Below are 16,697 nucleotides of genomic sequence, written 5' to 3'. Positions count from 1 at the left end.
GGGTGGGGCATTCATGGGGTCTGCTCCAAAAAAGAAAAAGAAAATAAAAGAGACAAAGACAAACATAAGACAAGCAACAAAGCGTGGGACTGGGAGGATGACTTGAATGATGCAGATTTAAGCAGGCTGCGTAATCTGCTTAAAGAAGAAACAAACAAAAAGCAACAGAGATCTCATATATGGGCATAAAATGGACGCAGATTAACAGATATCTCCATATATGGCATATATGGGCATAAAATGGACGCAGAATCACAAAGATCTCCATACACGGGCATAAAGGGACACAGACAGACAGATACAGAGATCTCCATATATGGGCATAAAATGGACGCAAATAGACAGATATCTCCATATATGGGCATATATGGGCATAAAATGGACCCAGAACTATATCTGCAGTGATCTCCATATATGGACATAAAATGGACGCCGACAGATAGATACAGATATCTCCATATATGGGCATAAATGGACACAGGCAAACAGATGGTCAAAACGGGTCCTATGACAACAAGTATAATGGGGTTTACATTAAAGGGCGGGGCATTCATTCCCTATTTACATCGTTCCCGAGTTTCGGGCGGCCCAGCTTCTAGTATATATAATATAAGGTATTATAATATAATTATAATACCTTGTTAAGGTGATCATGTTGTAACATTTTGCATTTGTAGTTATTTTAACTGTAATTTAACAACACATTTACATATTTACAAGTAACTTTTATTTTCCCCCCTGGACCCAGGGTATGGCAGCTGCATACCCCTGCCATACCCAATTGACGCCCCTGAGCGAGTGCAGCGACATACAGTAGGTCTGGCTGCTGCTGTGACGGGAGGGTAGGGTGGGTATAAGGCCCTGGAGATCCATGCAAGGACAGGGGTTTTGGAGCTGGGTACGAGAGGCGTGAAATGATGATTCACAAAAGTTTCACCACTTAAAGCTATACTGTGTAAGTTGCTAAACTAGTGGTCAGTCGCGGTATTGCTTTTTTCGTCTGTTTTCCGCCCGTTTTTCGCCCGGAGTCACCGCGGACCACCGCCGCGGACCACCGGAGCGGTGCCGCAAACCACCGCAACCGATACGAATCCATGGAGTGGTAGAACGTAATTTTCTGAGCAGGATTTGGGGAATAAGAGGTTAAGAATCCTTCACCATCGTAAACACTGGTTGCTGAGGGAAGCTACTTCCTGAAGAGTCGGTTATTGGCCGGTAGTGTATCATGTGTGTATGATCTGCGATGTGATTGGCCAACGTATACACAACGTATACAGATGATGCAGATTACGTCATTTTGCCGGGAAATCCCGCCCCTGTCACTGCTAAGAAGAAAACATATAAAGAGAAGGCTTCAGAAGCTGAAAATAACGGAGTGGGTGTTCTAAAACTTTAGCGATTTAACAGTTAGGACAATTTTAAGATTTGTTTTATAAAAAAAGTTACATGGTATAACTTTAATATACTTAGTTGTCCGGAGTCCCACAGAGCTCTATTATGCCCCTTCTTGCTATTTTTTTGCAGGGATTAGGGATGCTAGCGTTCATGTGGTTAAAGGGGACATCCAGACCAAAACATATCCCCCCCTGAAATTGCATGTTTTCATAAATGTTCGTACTGGTTTGGTGGATTTCTGTTATTGTTGCTCCTCATCCGAGTTTTGACGATAGCCATTATCTACATTATCTACATGCTCACAACGTTGTGAGCATGTAGATCTGCTATTCTTGGCAAAGGGGATTGGTGTAGAGGGAAAAGAAGAGCAGACTAAGTATTGACGGTTCAAGTGATCCAATATCTAAAAATACACCAACAACCTACACATATGATAGTGATGTCAAACAAGTCTACGCTGTCTTAGAAATCCATGAACATTTTTCATCTGCAACAATATTTCATACAATACATAGCGGGAGTTCCCTGCTTTATCCCTTTCTCAGCTAAGGGGTCGTAGGCCTGAAAGCGTTGAAGACCCCTGGTTTAGCTTATATTAGCCATTTCTGTCAATCATTGCAGGGCTTATCCTTAACCCAAACCTGCAGAGACCCACAAGTGTTGTTGACAGTCACTTGCATAAAATGTGTATTTTCTTGGTTCGGGGCACAATATTTATGTTGCTCCCAATATACAACATTACCCTGACTATATATTTTTCACATAGTCAGCCTCCGCACACAAGAGTATAAAATGGTAAGAATGAATGAACTTTGTAATGCTAGCACTAGCAGGCATAACAAAAAAAGAGAGACTGGTATTATTAAGACGGTTGTGCCTGTACTGTATGTACAGTAACTGTACTGTATGTACAGTAACTGTTGAGACGGCTCATTATCCTCCTGTCTCAGGCTAATGGAGGCGGTAGAGAGACCAGCACACACACAGAGAGACAGAGAGAGAGAGAGAGAGAGAGAGAGAGAGAGAGAGCGGTAGAGTGGAGGGAGGCTGCGTCATAGTGAGGTGTAGCCAGGGGTGTCACACCAAATTCTGGGCCCTGGGTACAAGGATTCACTGCGGGCCCCCCATGAATGTTCTTCATAGGGGGAGGGGTTTTAACCCATTTAGACTGGGAGCGCATGATTACGCATTATTTTGTGAAAAATAGCAGATATACAAGCTCACAGCGCGGCACCGAGTGCCGCGCTGTGAGCTTGTAGATCTGCTATTTTTGAAAAATCATGGGAATTTGTGCTTTTTGGAAAAAACTATGTTTCTATGTCAGTGGTGCTCAAACTTTTTCATGTGAAGGACCCCCAAAATGATATGTATTTGGCCACGGACCCCCATCTCAAAATATTTCTCTATTTATTTAGATTTGCACACACTTTCACGTCTTTTCAAAAATAGCAGATCTACAAGCTCGCAGCGCGGCACTCGGTGCCACGCTGTGAGCTTGTATATCTGCTATTTATTCAATAGCTAATGTACAAAATAATGAAGGCCCCACCACCTTGGGCCCTATAGTAACTCAGTCCCGCTTCCCCCTATGACGCCCCTGGTCGTAGTGAGTTGTAGCTCATAAATCATCATCTACTGTACAGTACCCCTGTCTGACACGGGCCGCCCGCCCTTGCGGGCCCTTTGCACAATAACACTGCAGTGGAGCGCCCTGACCTTTCACCCCCCCCTTCACAAAAGACCTTCTCAAGGACCTCAGTCAGCGGTCGGCCGCCGCGCTAATGGAGCCACGTGTTCGCCGCTCCCCCCCCCCCCCCCCCCCGAGGAATGTCGAAACCCCCTTAGTCTGCCTTTGTCAAGTTGAATTCCTTCTTTTTATTTATTTATTTGTTCTACTCAAATGATTTTTCCTTAAGTAAAAGTATCAATAACGCATTATAGAAATGCTCTGTTACGAGTAAAAGTCTGGAATTCAAAAAGTACTTATAAAGTACCAAAAGTAAAAAGTTCTCGTTATGCAGAAAGTCCCATTTCAAGTTTTCAAAATCTTTTGAAAATGGCAGATCTACAAGCTCACAATGCGTCGCGTAGTGACACATTGTGAGCTTGTAGATTGGCTATTTTCAAATGGCCGAAATGTATATACTGTATAGGGCTGAAGTGGTCAATGTATGTTTTGCAATAATAATCAGTCTACAAAGTAACTAGTAACTAAAGTTTCCAAATGAATGTAGTGGAGTAAAAGTACAATATTTGCCTCGGAGATGTAGTGGAGTAGAAGTATTGGAAATTGGAAATGCTCAAGTAAAGTACAAATACCACAAGATTGTACTTAAGTACAGTACTTAAGTAGATTTACACCACGTGTCCTGCTGTTGCTGAGTGCAATCATGTTCATACCATACTGCCCATCTCCTAGCTGTACTCTCTTATTTGTGTATACGCTGGCGTGTGTGTGTGCGTGGGTGTCTGTGCATGCATGTGACGTGCGTGCATGCACGTGTGTACTGAATATTTCGGCATTAATGTATATGTAAATGACTCTGAACAGGCATATTTGTGCGCATGAGTGCGTGCGTGCGTGCGTGCGTGCGTGCGTGCGCGTGTGTGTGCGTGTGTGTGGGGCATGCCAAAGCAGCCTAAATGGCTGGCTGTGTAGGTGGGGACACACTGTGGTCAGTATGTCAGCCGGACGAGGCAGTCTCTCTGCGGGTCAAGCGAGGGTCGGCCATCGCCACGCCAGGGACGTGCAGAGAATGTTAGAGAGGCAGGGGCTGACATTTCTAAAAGGGCATTTGGGTGAAAATGTTGAAAATAGGGGACCTCCAAGCTCACGAGGCGTCGTGAGCTTGGAGATCGCCTATCTTCAGTGCGTGATACCACACTGAACTTAGTTCCAGCATTATCAAGTCATTACTGGAGATGTGGCCTAAGGGCATGGATTTCTACACAGAGAGGGCAATTCTTTCAACATAAGACACTGCATTCATGTTCAGGAGAGTTTGGACAAGGCAATTCTCTTGAATGCTGCCTTCAGGTATGGCACGGAAAGGGGGCATTTCTGTTTCTTTCACCATAGTAAAAACTGCATTCATGGAGAGGGCACTTTTTACGGGGACTGCCCATAAGTCCGAAATCTCATTAGTCCTACATCTCATTAGTCCGAATTTAGTTAGGATTAGGTTTTAGGGTTAGGTTTAGGCTTAGTTTTAGTGAGGTTAGGTTTAGGTTAAGGCATAGTATTATTCACCAGGTTAACATCACCAGATTCTGACTATTGAATGTAGGAACAATGAGATTTCGGACCAATGCCATGGCACCCTTTTTACAGACGGGTAAAAGGGCAGGGGCTCATGCCCCCTTTGATGTCTATGTGTGCACGTGGCTGCACCACACAATGCCCGGCTTTATGGGCAACACGCGTCCATCGTCCCCTTCCTCCTATCACTGCCTCCGCTCATCCCTATAGTGCTGACTGTCCGTCTTCCGCTTGTCCTCTTGTCCACTGCAGATCGAGAATGTGGACGCCTGCCTTAGTTTCCTGGACGCCAGAGGAGTAAACGTACAAGGGCTCTCCGCAGAAGGTAAGAGGAACCACGCCTGGTCCAACTCTCAAGACCAGGGGTCTTCGACAGGGGGTCCGGGGACCCCTTGGGGGTCCTCAGAGTTACTACAGGGGTGGGTCACCGAATCTTTGTGTGATAGAAACTTTTTTTCTTCTTTTTTATGTTAACCACTTGTCCACCTAGTGTCCTTATTCTGAGAACTGTGGCCAAAGATAGCAGATCTACAAGCTCATAACGCCTCGCAGCTTGTAGATCGACTATTTTCGGCAAAGAGGTTTGGTGTAGAGGGGAAAAAGAGACGACTAATTACAGAGTGAAAGGTCAAGTTTATTAAGTATTGACGGTTCAAGTGGTTAAATATCTGAAAAGACAAATTGACATGAATCCAAAATACACTGATGATTGTGCTGTCAAACAATGAAACCATATGGAATCTATAAACAGGTTCTGGGGGGTCCCTGCTTCATCTCTCTCTCAACTAAGGGGTCCTTGGCCTGAAAACGTACCTGAAGACTTTTACATACTGTAGATCAAGTGGTTCTCAAACGGTTTCACCTCAAATTAAAATACATTTAGCCGTGGATCCCCATGAGCTTTTACATTGGATCGACTGTTGCTGTACAGTATATAGGTTTACAGGGGTTCATTTGGATGATTTGGATGCTATCAACTTATTTTGCAGCATGGGGAGTCTTGGGGACCCCTTGGAAACCTTTCACGGACCCCTGGGGCTCCCCGGTATCAACCTTTTCAGGCCGCGACCCCCAAAATAATCATCTCTTAACCGGGGACCCCGGTTGAGGCATTACATTTTTTTAACACTGTGGTTCTATTGTGAAGATAGCAGATCTACAACGCGAGGCGTTGTGAGCAAGTAGATCGGCTATTTTCACAATTTCTGCCTCTTATATTTCACAATATGGAGAATGTTTATTTTTGAGCGGTGGTCACAACGCTCCTATACGTGGCCGTGTGTGGGTCTGTCTGTCTGTCTGTCTGTCTGTCTGTATGCGTGTCTGTATGTAGCCTACAGTACCTTTTGTGACCACACATGTTAAGGGAGGGGCGCTGTTGTTCAGGCCAGGCCAGACACACACACACACACACACACACACACACACACACACACACACACACACACACACACACACACACACACACACACACACAATATATATATATTTGTTTTGCTGTTGCGCAGCCTCCGCTCAGTTCACACGGGTGTGATTTTTAATTTTAGAGGTATTAACACATTGGACGCCAATATTAAATGCATGAAACTTACCAGCGCGTGCATGTGCGTTGTGCTCGCGAAGATCAGCGTGCATGACGGGCCGACATGTGATCTTTAGCGTGGTGAAGCTGCATCGCGACCGCGACGGAAACTGATAGAGCCAGGGCTCTATAACATGGTTCCTGTTTACAATGGAGCCCTATGGGGGTTTGAAACAGTGCAGAGAATGGAGCACTGAGCCACCGTTCGGAATGAGGAAATGCACCCGGTCGGATCGGCCGCTAAGCTTGATGGGAAATGTAGTGTTTTTGCTCACCTGCTGCCAAAACAGACCCTATTTGGTACCCGTTTACCTGGTAACAGGGCAACCAGGTAAGACGACTGGGGACGTCTCAAGGATTTCATGGCACCCATTTTGTTTAAAAAGGTCTTAAAAGTCCTTAACACATGGGTGACTAACAGTTCATTTTGACCGATTTTGTAACCCTAAGTGCATTAACTCTCCCTGAGAAGGTCTCAGAAAATGTCCCCTTCCATGACTTTTCCTAAATACTCAAGACATATGTTCTCGTTTTTTTTTCCCCCTTCTGAAACGTTTCCTAAGTATGAAATAATATACCATTATACCACTCTGTTAGTTATCGGTCATAAAGACAGGTCTCACCCATTCCTCCCCCTCCCAGAAGCAAGGAGAGAATTTCACACCTTTTGCGCTCCCCATTGAGAGGTCAATTGAAATGCTAATTCACATTTGGAAGACAATAGAACCCCCTCAGAGTGGAAGTGATTTTTTTTCAGTCACACGAGTGTTAAATTGACACTTTAGAAATTAGCAGATACCCTCTATACACTTATACTGTATGTTGGTTTGTTTATACTGTTGAGTGAGAAAACAATGTTTCACATTAAGCTAATCATCTGGGACCCCTGAGGACCCCTGGGGACCCCCCCCCCCCCCCCCCCCCCACACACACACACAGGTTGAGAACCACTATGATGTTATTGGCTCTAACAGCTGTCTACTAGTAGGCCCGCCGTCATTTAGTGTCTGTGACTCTTGTGCATGCAATATCATCACAGACCCCCTGCTGCTCCGGCTCCCCTTTAAACCTCAAGGAGGTCGGCGCGCCCTTGACCTCGGCGGCAGCAGAAATAGCACGGGCAGCCTGACACACTGACCCACCGCCCTAAATTCCACGCACCCCTTCGACTCTAAAAACAGCAAAGTGACTCCGTGGGCCCGCTATTTAATGGGGGGCTTCGGAGGGTGGGATCGGGAGGGTCTGTAAATATACACAGGCTCTCGGGTTACCCTGTCCATCCCACCACAGTATCTCTGAATCGCCCCGGAAGATTGAATTGGGCATAAAGTGGTATTACTTTTGAAAACACATCTGGGGCACTTTTAACAGAAGTTTCTTGAGTCAACGTTTAGATCGATATTTATTATTCATTGATCAGACTTAAATAATCCACTTCAAACATAGGGATGGGACGATATGAAAATGTCATATCACGACAAAAGAAATTGTGATTTGCGATATTATCACAATAATCAAAATCCATTATCCTGGTGTCGGAACATTTGCCAAAAAAATAGCAGATCTACAAGCTCACAATGTGACGCAATGCGACGCGCTGTGAGCTTGTAGATCTGCTATTTTTTTGGGCAAAGACATTTGATAGAGAAAAACAGACTATCAAGTATGTAGGCCTATATTATAAGTACCTTTTATCAATTATAGAGGGTTTAAGTGGTACTGGATATGCAGCTTGGCAAATAAAAGGTGAATTGATCCCAGTGCATGACGGAGGACGATAAATTAAAACTGATTTTTTATCACGATAAACGATAATATCGCTTATTGTCCCATCCCTACTTCAAACTCCCATGTTGACATGTTAAACTCAGTGAAAAAAACACTAGCAGTCCCTGGTTCTGGTGACTGCTATTGTCGAGCAGATCATCATTTTTTAATTATGTCTATTCTTTCCTTTTTCTTTTATGTTTATAAAAAGCAAAATACCCCTTTTAAGTGTGTAAATGCCCCCTCCCTGGGGACCCCTTGGAACGCCGCCAAGGACCCCTTGGGGGTCCCCGGACTCCTAGAGGACACTTTACGCCCTGTGCTTTGAGCTGTGCGCGCATGTGTGCGCTGGCGTGGGCACATGTTGAATTAGATGGACAAGTTTCCCTCCCATAAACTATGAGGCGCGTGTCTAATTGAATCAGCCCTGGACTTCAAGAGACTCGGCAGGCTGGCATGTGCATGGCGGTTGGTTGTTGTTTTACGAGGCATGAAAGAGATGGAGGGGGAAAAAACATGGTGTTTGATGTGTATGGAGTGCAGGGGCGTCACAAGGGGTAGGAAAGTGGGACTGAGTTACTGGGGCCCAAGGTGGAGGGGCCCTAATAACTTTATCTATTGAAAAATAGCAGATATACAAGCTCACAGCGCGGCACCGAGTGCCTCGCTGCGAGCTTGTATATCTGCTATTTTTGAAAAGTTGTGAAAATGTGTGAAAATCTTTGAATATATGTATTTTTTAAGCGAGCATTTCTAACTCAAATTTTGCTTCTGGGGGTCCCTGGAACTAAATATTTTGAGATTGGGGTCCGCGGCCAAATACATATCATCTAGGGGGTCCTTGACATAGGTTTCTTGCACACATTTTCACGATTTTTCAATAGTTAACATTCATGGGAGGCCCACAGTGAATCCTTGTACCCAGGGCCCAGAATTTGGTGTGACGCCCCTGATGGAGTGTGTAGGTTTTATTTCTTTTTTCCCCCCCGTCTCTTTCTGAGAAAACAAACTTATTGTAATCATTTCTCTGCGAGTCCCCTCAAAGGGCATCTGTCTGGTGGGCGCTTGTTAACCAGCGTCCCGGAAACACTGGTGTTGAAGAGAGGATTACATTATCCATGGCATATTTACATCAAGGGCAGTTCTTTCTTTTTTGGGCTATAACAAGAACAATGACAAGCTGCTTGTTCCCCAGAGACTGTCTTGTGCATTCCCATATAGAAGAAGAGCCCATGGAAGATTTTGATTATTTTTCACCTTGAACCACTTAAATCCTATATAGCAGGGGTCTTCAATGTTTTCAGGCCAAGGACCCCTTAGTTGAGAAAGAGATGAGGCAGGGACCCCCACAACCTTTTCATAGATTCCATATAGTTTCATCGTTTGACAGCACAATCATCAGTGTATTTTGGATTCATGTCAATTTGTGTTTTCAAATATTTAACCACTTGAACCGTCACTACTTAATAAACTTGACCTTTCACTCTGTACTTGCTCTGCTCTTTTTCCCCTCTATACCAAAGCTCTTGCCGAAAATAGCCGATCTACAAGCTCCAAACGCCTCGCAGCGCTAGGCGTTGTGAGCTTGTAGATCTGCTATTTTTGGCTAAAGTTCTCTGAATATGGACGCTAGGACTAGGGTTCAAGTGGTTAATATAAAAAAGGGGGGGGGGGAAAGTTTCTAAAGATTTGGAGGACCCCCTGTAGTAACTCTGAGTACCCCCTATAGGGGTCCCGGACCCCCTGTTGAAGACCCTTACTATATAGCCTACTTCATTGACCAGGGCCTCCAGCGGTCCGTGTTTGGCCGCCTCCTTTTTTTGCCTCCAGATCTCTTTGGCATAAGTTTGATTGATTGATTGAAGAGTTTATTAGCAGTTTGCAATGGAAAAAAGTACAGTTTCATGACAGCACAAATCACTGGTACAAGGTCAACTAAAAGGAGATCCTAGTAAGCTTTACGGCTTATTTATGTATTTAACATTGAAAGACAGACGGATAGAACATAGTACTTTACATAGGATAACATCAATTACAAAAGCAGAAAAAGGGGAGAAAAAAAGGCGGGGGGGGGGGGGGGTGGAAACATGAGGCCTAGTCTATTCACAAGTCACTAGTATTAAAGGATAATTTTGAAGGAGGCTAGGGATTTGCACTCCTTTAAGGCTTGCGGAAGGGCCTTCCACATATTATGTTGGTGGTATAGCTGGAGAACGAATTAGAGCATTTTATAGTGTTAAATCTAGGTTGAACATGATTAGTGGAGCTGCCTCCTTGACCTTTAGGAAGTAGTTTGTCAGGTACATGGGGTATCTCGGAGGTGTAGTGTATCTTGTACACCAGGCCCATTGCAAGATGCTGTACTCTGTGTTCAAATTTGGTTCCATTTTAACATGGTCAGAGTTAAGTGGAGACCTTGAGATGTAGAGTTTGAGAAACACTGGCTTACACAAAGGTCTTCCTTTGAACAAGCTCTGAACCTGCAGAGATCAAGGGCTTGTGGTGTTTATGGTGGCGGGCAGGGTCACAGTGGGGTCACCTGACCAAACAACCAATCAGACATCAGAGTTCCGGTCAGGTGGCCTCCCGCTGCAGTGACCCCGCGGTAACATGGAGCTGTAATGAGCCGTTAGGAAGCACCCCTCGGTGGAACCCATTATCAGCTGCAGGAAACCAGCATTTTTAAGGGTTCACACCTGCTTCTTAACCAAATGAACCCTAGCATCCCTAATCAGGGCATGTCATGAGGCAAAAAAATACAAAATTAGGCTAACATTTTTGGTAGATTGGCTCTTTGGATCTAGTCAGAAACTCAGCAAAGTCGAGAACTTCACAATTAAAGTAGATCACACTGTGATAACAAGAGAAAAATCACACTCGTGTGAACTGAGCGGTGGAGGCTGCGTGTGTGTGTGTGTGTGTGTGCACGCGTGTGTGTGTGTGAGTGTGAGTGTGCCTGGCCTGGCCTGAACAACAGCGCCCCTCCCTTAACATGTTTGGTTAGAAAAGGTACTGCAGGCTACATACAGACACGGACGGACGCATACCCACACACACGGCCACGTATAGGAGACGGTGTGACCACCGCTCAAAAAAGAAACACATTTACTACCTGGGAGTATGGGTCAATTTAGACCCCTCTAAAGGAACCCACAGAGACCCTGGAATCCACTTGAACCACTGGTTAACACATAAACACCAGGTCAGTGATGGCACAAACTAGTGATGCGCACCGCCCACAGCCCCCTACAGAACCTAACCCGCCCGCACCGCCCCGCAGAACAATACACAAATGAACTAATCCGCCCGCCTCGTGAAAAACAAGATGATAATCATCTCCACAATAGCTCATCTTTATATAGGCCTGGCTACTGCTCTTAGTAGCCTACCCAAAGTCACTTTATAAAAAGGTCTACAGTACATAGCACAATATTGTCATAGGCTAAAATAAACAAACATGTTGTTCAAAATGGGGTTCTTTACTATTATCTGACAGCACAAAGGCATGTTCATTCTCTCTAAATCGGGAGCATCGTCGGGGCATGAATGTCATGTTTTTCATCAAACCTCACCAAAGTGTAATTTTTAATCAACTTTTATTGTCATACCTCGGTCCGCAGAGGTGGGGAAGAGAGAGAGATGGGAGGGGGTGAGACTGGGTTGACTGGCATTGTTACTGACTTTCAGTTTTTTTAAATGTGCATACTTTGAATACATTTTCATAAAAAGAAAAAAACCGTTGTTAATAAAAGGAGGTCAGCTGGTCATCCAGGTGGGGCAGGTGTACTCGTACTCGTGTGAACACACTTGTCCGTGTTTGTAGGTAGAAATCAGATATGGTCTCTGTCACTGCACTATAGTGGCCCCTACAGGTTGGCCAGTGCACTGGGGAGCCCCCACCCTATACGAGCACTAAGAGTTGAGGCATTACATTTTATAACACGGTTCTATTGTGAAAATAGCAGATCTACATGCTCACAACGCCTCGCATTTCTGCCTCTCATATTTGACAATTTGGCCAAAGTTTAATTTGTCATTTTATAGGTATTAAAAAGTCCTTAGATTGTCACTTTAGAAATGTCCAGATAGCCTCTATATACACGTAAACTTAATGGTGGTTTGTTTACTGTTGAGTGAGAAAACAATGTTGTTGCACATTAAGTTAATCATCTGGGGATCCCCCCAAAATAATTTGGCCCTGGGGGTCCCGGCCCACAGGTTGAGAACCACTGACCTAGGCCAAGAGGTAACCCTAACTGCCTCCAAAGTACTACTAAAAAAATATATATACATATATATATATATATATATATATATATATATATATATATATATATATATATAAATGTGATTGCATGAAATCATGACCACTTTAAAAAGAGCTCTAAAAGCGCGGCCCATTTTCTTTGACCATGGGCCAAGATGAAATAGCACTGCAGTGCTGATTGCCCTCCTGCCCGTGTCACTTTGGAAGTAGAACAATCTAGGCGCCAATGATGCATAGCATGGCTGACCATTATTTGGCTATAAGCTTGGTTGCGGGAAAAGGTGCTCCTTTATAAGCCAGCACTCAGGCTCAGCAAATGGACAGTGTGACATTAGGGGAGTCTATATCACGGTCGACCTCTCTTCAGTTAGCTGCTGATATCAAGACCAGTCTCACTTCCATCATAACCGGTCCAGGGGGCGCCAGCTGTTCTTATTTCTTTTCTTTTTTAACCATCAAATACCTGGAACGGGCCGAGTCGCGCTAGATTTTAACTACTTTAACCATTATCTTGTGCATTAAACTATTGAAAAATAGCAGATATACAAGCTCACAGCGCGGCACCGAGTGCCGCGCTGCGAGCTTGTAGATCTGCTATTTTTGAAAAATCGTGAAAATGTGTGAAAGTCTTTGAATATCTTTGACCCGATCTTTAACCCGACTTCTAAATCCTTCCTCCAAATCAGCGGTTCTCAAACCTTTTCATGTCAAGGACCCCCAGAATGACATATATTTGGGCACATACGCCCATCTCAAAATATGTTGTTGCAGGGACCCCCCAGAAGCAGAGATTTGAGTTACAAAAGTCTGCTTTAAAAAATATATATTGAAAAATGTGCACACGTTTTCACGATTTTTCAAAAATAGCAGATCTACAAGCTCGCAGCGCGACACTCGGTGCTGCGCTGTGAGCTTGTAGATCTGCTATTTTTCAATAGTTAAAGCATTGGATAATTCTAGGCCTAAATGTCTTAAATGTCAACTTGTGGATCGCAAATGTGTACATTATTCAATACTAAAAAGAACGAAATGTCACGTAACTTGATTCGGCAATGAAAGAAATAATTACATGGACATACTTTCCCACCATTTGTGACAATTTCCAAATGCTGTAATGATCCTGGTCTGACTTGTTGCTATTGGAGGGTCCTCGTGTTCCTGTGTAAAGGTTTCCAGACTCTATATGACAGATCGTTTTGTTGACTGGATTTACACAGCCTCTTCCCCAAAGAGGAGAAGAGAAAAAATAATGCTGTTCAGATTTCTCACAATGTACTGTATAAATGTCTGCCTCTGGGGGTTAGAAATTGAAAACTACCCAAAAAGATTAATCTTCACCAACTTTTTTGCAAATCTGCTAACACCATGGCCACGGATGGTTGGGAAGAAAGCCGAGCTTCAGTGTTTGGGGCGGGAGGAGAAAAAAGAAAAAGAGACTTAGAAAACTGCTGTGTCATGTGTTTCATTCGCCTTTAGAGAGGCTTGATCAGGGGTGTCGCACCAAATTCTGGGCCCTGGGTACAAGGATTCACTGCGGAATGTTCTTCATATGGGGAGGGGGTTTAACCTATTTAGACTGGGAACGCATTATTTTGTGCTTTAACTAGTGAAAAATAGCAGATATACAAGCTCATAGCGCGGCACTTGGTAGATCTGTTATTTTTGAAAAATCATGAAAAATTGTTTGAAAAACCTCAAATGTGATATGTATTTGGCCACAAACCCCCAAAATATTTAGTCCCAGGGACCCCCCCCCCCCCAGAAGCAAAATTGAGTTACAAATATTTGCTTAAAAAATACATGTATTCAAAGATTTGCACACATTTTCACGACTTTTCAAAAATAGCAGATCTACAAGCTGCCGCGCTGCGAGCTTTTAGATCTGCTATTTTTCAATAGTATAAAATAACCACCTTGGGCCCTAGTAACTCAGTCCCACTCCCCCCCCCCCTTTGTGACGCCCCTGGGCTTGATATGAAAGGTCCATTTAACAAATGGATGCGTTAGCAAGGCAGATCAATTCCCCCTTCCTTTAGCGTCTGTTGACTCGTCCCTCTGGGGTGTCGAAGACGTCCATAACAAATTCATTTTTTCCTGGTTTTGTTTGCACGGGGGATAACATCTATCTAAATCCTCCTGATTTATACTTCAGCGCATGACAGTGTCTTGTGCCCCAAAATAGCCGACTTACCCGCTCATAAATCAGGCTGTAGAACTGCTCTAGTGCTGATAAAATGCAGTTGAACATAGTTATGCGTGCCATTAGAAGGAAGTCTTGCAGATCTTTTACTTTTTTTGTACCCGTGGTGTCCGATAAGCTTAGTTGCACATTGAATTTGATGTGGTTCAACCTGTGTGAAAAGAGGCACCTCCATAGTCTACGTCAGTGGTTCTCAACCTTTTCAGCCCGCGACCCCCAAAATAATCATATTTGAACCGGCGACCCCCCCACCCCGACGAGCATTACGCGTTGAGGCGTTACATTTTGTATAATGAGGTTCTATTGTGAAAATAGCCGATCTACATGCTCACAACGCCTCGCGTTGAGAGGCGTTGTGAGCATGTAGATCAGCTATTTTCACAATTTCTGCCTCTAATATTTGATCATTTGGCCAATGTTTAATTTGTCATTTTAGAGGTTAAAAAGTCCTTAAATTGTTACTTAGAAATGTGCAGGTACCCTCTATACACTTAAACTTTATGCTGTTTTTTTGTTACTGTTGAGAGAGAAAACAATTCTGCACATTAAGTTAATCATCTGGGGACCCCCCAAAATAATTTGGGGATCCACCTGGGGGTTCTGACCCACAGTTTGAGAACCACTGGTCTACGTGACCTGATCCAGAACTGCTTTATGGTGCATATTCGTCCTACAATTAACCACCCACACGAGTTGAGGCTTATTGAAACGTGTGTACACTACAGGATTCAGCAACGACTGTGTTTTGACTTTCTCTTAGCGCCAAAGTCTGTGCTTACCTGCTGTAGCTGTAGGTCTGCAACTGCCTGCAACGACTGAAACACAATTAAATATCAACAGACTATGAAATTGCGAATGAAATAGTTTTAAACACCTTTATATGCAATTTACTTTTTTTCCCTCCTTTTGGTCTCCACAGAGATCCGAAATGGCAACTTGAAGACGATCCTGGGTCTCTTCTTCATCCTGTCGCGCTACAAACAGCAGCAGCAGCAACAGCAGCAGTACTACCAGTCACTGGTGGAGCTCAGCCAACAAACCAGCACCTCTGCATCTTCAGCCAGCAGCACGCTCAAACCCCAGGAGATGCAGTCCAGGTGAGCCACGTGCACCGCTTCACGGCACTGTTCAATTTTTTTTTTTTTTTTATCCCACAATTTTTGTAACCCATTTTTTCACCCAGTGCCAATTGCCTATGTAATCCTGGGCTCTGCTCTCCCTCTGCCAACCTGGGGAGGCAACGGACTGACCTCATGCTTCCTTCTATGCATGAGGAGTCCAAGTTGCTTCTTTTCACCTGACAGTGGAGATTTCCCTGGTTTGGACGTAGCGCGTGGAAGGAACACGTTATTCCAACCAGTTCCTTTCCCCTCCATCAGGCGCCCCGGCTGGCCAGGGGGAGGCATTATTGAGACCAGGATTACGTGCATGTTTTTGTGAGGGTATCAACCCTAGGAGATACGGGGAGAACATGCAAACTCCACACAGAAAGGCCCTATCGCCAACCCCACCTAGGGTGTGGGCGCTGATGACGCGGAGGAGGAACACGCCGCCAGTGCCCACAGCGTCCCCCAGCGGGAATCGAACCCAGGACCTTCTAGCTGTGAGGCGAAGCGCTAACCACTGCGCCACCGTGCCCCCACGGCACTGTTCAATTAACCTCAAACCCCACCCCAGACAGTCTTTCTCATCTGGTGGCCCGGGGCGCACTGGTGGGCCATAAGGATTGTAGATCTGCTATATTTTGCCGAACGTTCGCAGTAAACAATGGACCTTCAAAGTCTTCCTCTATTTTACTGTGACGTGTAATTGGATTGTCTTGTCTTGTTTCTGCCTCTTTGAAAACGTGCTTAAACCAAGAGGATGTCTTGTTTCTACCTCAAGAGAGGCTGTTTGGAGAACTTGCAGTTCTTATTTCCAGAGACCTCAGTGAGTGTCAGTAACGATTTAACTGCACTGGAACACTATAGGAAAAAGAACATGGAGGCATTTGGAACTGGTGTGAATGGTATCACGAGTTTGTGCTGTGAGGACGTGACGATTGTTTTCCATTTTACAACTCTATGTGTCACAGATCGGTTCGAGTGTTGCTGTTGATGATGGACAGTCAGCGAATCGATTTGAAGACCGTATTGGCTTTGGTTTGGAAAAGCATGTCAGTGGACAAACTATAATAAATGCCGTACAGAAAATGATCGAGTTTTTCCAGACTCTAATCATAAAACTC

General features: G+C 44.5%; 1 protein-coding gene across 1 annotated transcript in view; it reads left to right on the top strand.

Annotated features, from left to right (window-relative positions):
- nav3 (neuron navigator 3) overlaps positions 1–16,697 on the top strand; it is a gene marked incomplete at its 5' end in the record, with an annotated part of 322,260 nt that overhangs the window by 123,825 nt on the left and 181,738 nt on the right. Inside the window, 2 exons of the mRNA XM_080754819.1 lie at positions 4,907–4,979; positions 15,390–15,567. Of these exons, the coding sequence (XP_080610945.1) occupies positions 4,907–4,979; positions 15,390–15,567 (251 nt within the window). The remainder of the gene's footprint in view (positions 1–4,906; positions 4,980–15,389; positions 15,568–16,697) is intronic.

Source organism: Nannobrachium achirus (genome assembly GCF_963921795.1).
Source record: "Nannobrachium achirus genome assembly, chromosome: 23".
In the NCBI taxonomy this organism is placed as follows: domain Eukaryota; kingdom Metazoa; phylum Chordata; class Actinopteri; order Myctophiformes; family Myctophidae; genus Nannobrachium; species Nannobrachium achirus.
The sequence above is the reverse complement of the archived record's forward strand: the minus strand, read 5'-3'. Positions and strand labels throughout refer to the sequence as shown.